This window comes from Anneissia japonica, unplaced genomic scaffold (genome assembly GCF_011630105.1).
Source record: "Anneissia japonica isolate Jap-2015-1 unplaced genomic scaffold, ASM1163010v1 scaffold284625_len17863_cov149, whole genome shotgun sequence".
Taxonomy (NCBI): domain Eukaryota; kingdom Metazoa; phylum Echinodermata; class Crinoidea; order Comatulida; family Comatulidae; genus Anneissia; species Anneissia japonica.
Genome location: NW_022734756.1, coordinates 14,149 through 17,442, shown reverse-complemented (window position 1 = coordinate 17,442; position 3,294 = coordinate 14,149). Strand labels below are relative to the sequence as shown.

General features: G+C 35.7%; 1 protein-coding gene across 1 annotated transcript; it reads right to left on the bottom strand.

The window, feature by feature from the left end:
• Window positions 1-121: 121 nt before the first annotated feature.
• LOC117116443 (cell adhesion molecule 4-like) lies at window positions 122-1,183 on the bottom strand (the record flags this gene model as incomplete). The annotated part of the gene is made up of 1 exon (XM_033260480.1): window positions 122-1,183. A coding segment is annotated over exon 1 (1,062 nt), but the record flags the coding sequence as incomplete, so codon positions are not given.
• Window positions 1,184-3,294: the final 2,111 nt, after the last annotated feature.

Sequence of the window (3,294 nt, the reverse complement as noted above, 5' to 3'; positions counted from 1 at the left end):
CAGAGGAATCAGTAGCAGTTCTTGTCTTACAGAAACATTGATAATAAACAGGAATGATGACAACAACCACAACAATGATCACGACTAACACAATTATAATGATGATGACGTAGAGTGATACTGTCTGGTTATTTTCTTCTTTAATATTTGCAATTTTATTTCTATCTGAGTCTTGCGAGTGATTATCTTTTGTTATTTGCTTTCCATTGTTTTCAAACCCTTTTACGTCACCGTTCACAATATCATCATTTAAAATATACAGTCGTGTCGAATCAACACCGGTACCTACATGGTTTGTGGCTGTGCACGTGACATGTGTTCCATTTCTAGTGACTGCTAGTTTAAGAAGTCGCAATACTTGCCCTTCAGTCTCATATTCAAATGGTTCTAACATTGGTTGAAATGTCCATCTAAATGTCGCTACAGGAGGATTAGCAACTGATTGACAAAACAATATAGAATTTGATCCCGCATATATTGCATTAGTGTGTCGTATTTTCACTTCAGGATTATATTGTATATTAAGGTCGCTAATTGTACAATTTAAAGTGTCCGACATAACTTCTGTATGCTGTTCACAGACGAACGTTTGTTCATTGTCCTCCTTTCTTGCAGTGAACTGAAGATGTTTATAAACAATATTGTCACGCATTTCTTTACTTACATGCATTGGTGGTACCGTTAGTAAAGTAGGCCTACGTGACCATCGTAATTCCACAGGAGGTAAAACTACCTCTGAAATACATGTCAGTTTTACATCCGAGCCATCAATATAACTTTTTCTTGATTTTAAACATTGAGGGTATTCACTGGAAGGCTTTTGTAGAATAGTCACGTGAGCGAACTCCGACTGTTTTTCATAAGGATGCGATATCTTGCAATAATAATCACCTTCATCTTGCCGTACTGATGAGGTTATAACTAACAAATACATTATTTTATTAGTATCTGGAATTTCTGCCAAATTTGCTGTTAGTCTTGGATCTTTGATAACTATGCCGTTTTCGGCACTAATCTGACGATCACTTTTCCACCAAGAAATACTAATACCCTCGGATAAATCACCTTCAAGGAAGCATTTGACTGTCACTGACTCTCCTTCTAATACACTGACGTCTTTCATATCAGGTAAAAACTGTTGTCCAATTGCTTGCTTCCAGTTAACTACAAATACTAAAAGCATTATTATATTACACATTGTAACGATGTATGCTGTACATAATATTTCTGCCATTCAGTCTCTTGACCAAGTCCGATTTTTTGTATCTTAACAATAAGCACATAAGCCTATGGTTGTTAAGTCTGATTTTGTCTGAAATTCACTGCAGTAGCGGTACAACCAATCGAACTAAAGCAAGGTTGTAAATAATATAAAGCAATGTGAAAATAAACTTATGTTACAGGTATACACATTTCGCTTAATATTTTCTTTGCAGATAAAACAGTATTATCGTTATAACAACAAAATATTTGTGAGATAAATTTATATCTGATCTATTATATATTGTACCTAGATAAGGAAAATATTTTAAGGAAAAGGGTAAAGATAATTTTATGACACAAACAAATTGCATTTGACCAATGCTGTTAGTGATTATTGCCACAAACACTGCTTTATGTGACACTATAGTGTATTTTGCCCGTTTCTTTCTTCTATGTACATGTATCCTTCTTGATCAAGATCTTCTGGAACTTGAGAAGCGAATGAATATCTCCAGGAACCATACTGTCCAGCACTTGGTAATCGAGGTAAAGATCGATCATAGAGACCACTATTTGAATTGCGACTTCTAGTGTCATAGTACACAGTAGGCTGATATATCTCTCTACCAGAGGAATCAGTAGCAGTTCTTGTCTTACAGAAACATTGATAATAAACAGGAATGATGACAACAACCACAACAACGATCACGACTAGTACAATGATAATGATGACTACATACAGTGATACTGTCTGGTTATTTTCTTCTTGACTGTTTGCAATTATATTTCCGTTTGGGTCTTGCCAGTGATTATCATTTTTAACTTGTTTTCCATTGTCCTCAAATCCTTTTGCGTCACCGTTCATATTATTTTCATTTAAAATGTAAAGTCGTGTCGAATCAACACCGGTACCTACATGGTTTGAGGCTGTGCACGTCACATGTGTTCCATTTCTAGTGATAGGTAGTTTAAGAAGTCGCAATACTTGCCCTTCGGTCTCATATTCATATGGTTCTAACGTTGGTTGAAACGTCCATCTAAATGTCGCTACAGGAGGGTTAGCAACTGATTGGCAAAACAATATAGAATTAGATCCTGCATATATTACATTAGTGTGTCGTATTTTTACTTCAGGGTTATATTGTATATTAAGATCACTAATTGTACAGTTCAAAGTCTCTGACATAACTTCTGAATCCTGTTCACAGACGAACGTTTCTTTATTGTCTTCCTTTCTTGCGGTGAACTGAAGATATTTAAAAACAATATTTTCACGCATTTCTATACCTACACTCATTGGTGGTATCGTTAGTAAAGTAGGCCTACGTGACCATTGTAATTCCACAGGAGGTAAAACTACCTCTGATACACATGTTAGCTTAACATCTGAGCCAGCAATATATGTTTCTTTTGATTTTAAACATTGAGGGTATTCACTTGAAGGCTTTTGTAGAATAGTCACGTGAGCCAACTCCGACTGTATTTCATAAGGATGCGAAATTTTGCAATAGTAATCGCCTTCATCTTGCCGTACTGATGATGTTATAACTAACAAATACATTATTTTATTAGTATCTGGAAATTCTGCCAAATTTGCGGTTAATCTTGGATCTTTGATAACTATGCCGTTTTCGGCACTAATCTGACTATCACTTTTCCACCACGAAATACTACTACGTTCCGTTAACCCACCTTCAATGAAGCATTTTACTGTCACTGATTCTCCTTCTAATACACTGACGTCTTTCACATCAGGTAAAAACTGCTGTCCAATTGCTTGCTTCCAGATAACCACCACAGATACTAAAAACATCATTATATTACACATTGTAACGATGAATGCTGTACACAATATTACTGACATTCGGTCTCTTGACCAAGTACGATTCGTAGTAGCTGGTCAATAAACACATAGGCCTATGGTGATAATTTCTGATTCTGTCTGACATTCACTGCAGCAGTATAAACAATCGAAATAGAGCAACGATATAAATAATAAAAAGCAATATGAAAATAAACTTATGTTCCCTGTCTCTTATACACATCTAGATGTGTAAAAGAGACAGGCCCAGTGCTCGGTAAACGAGGTAA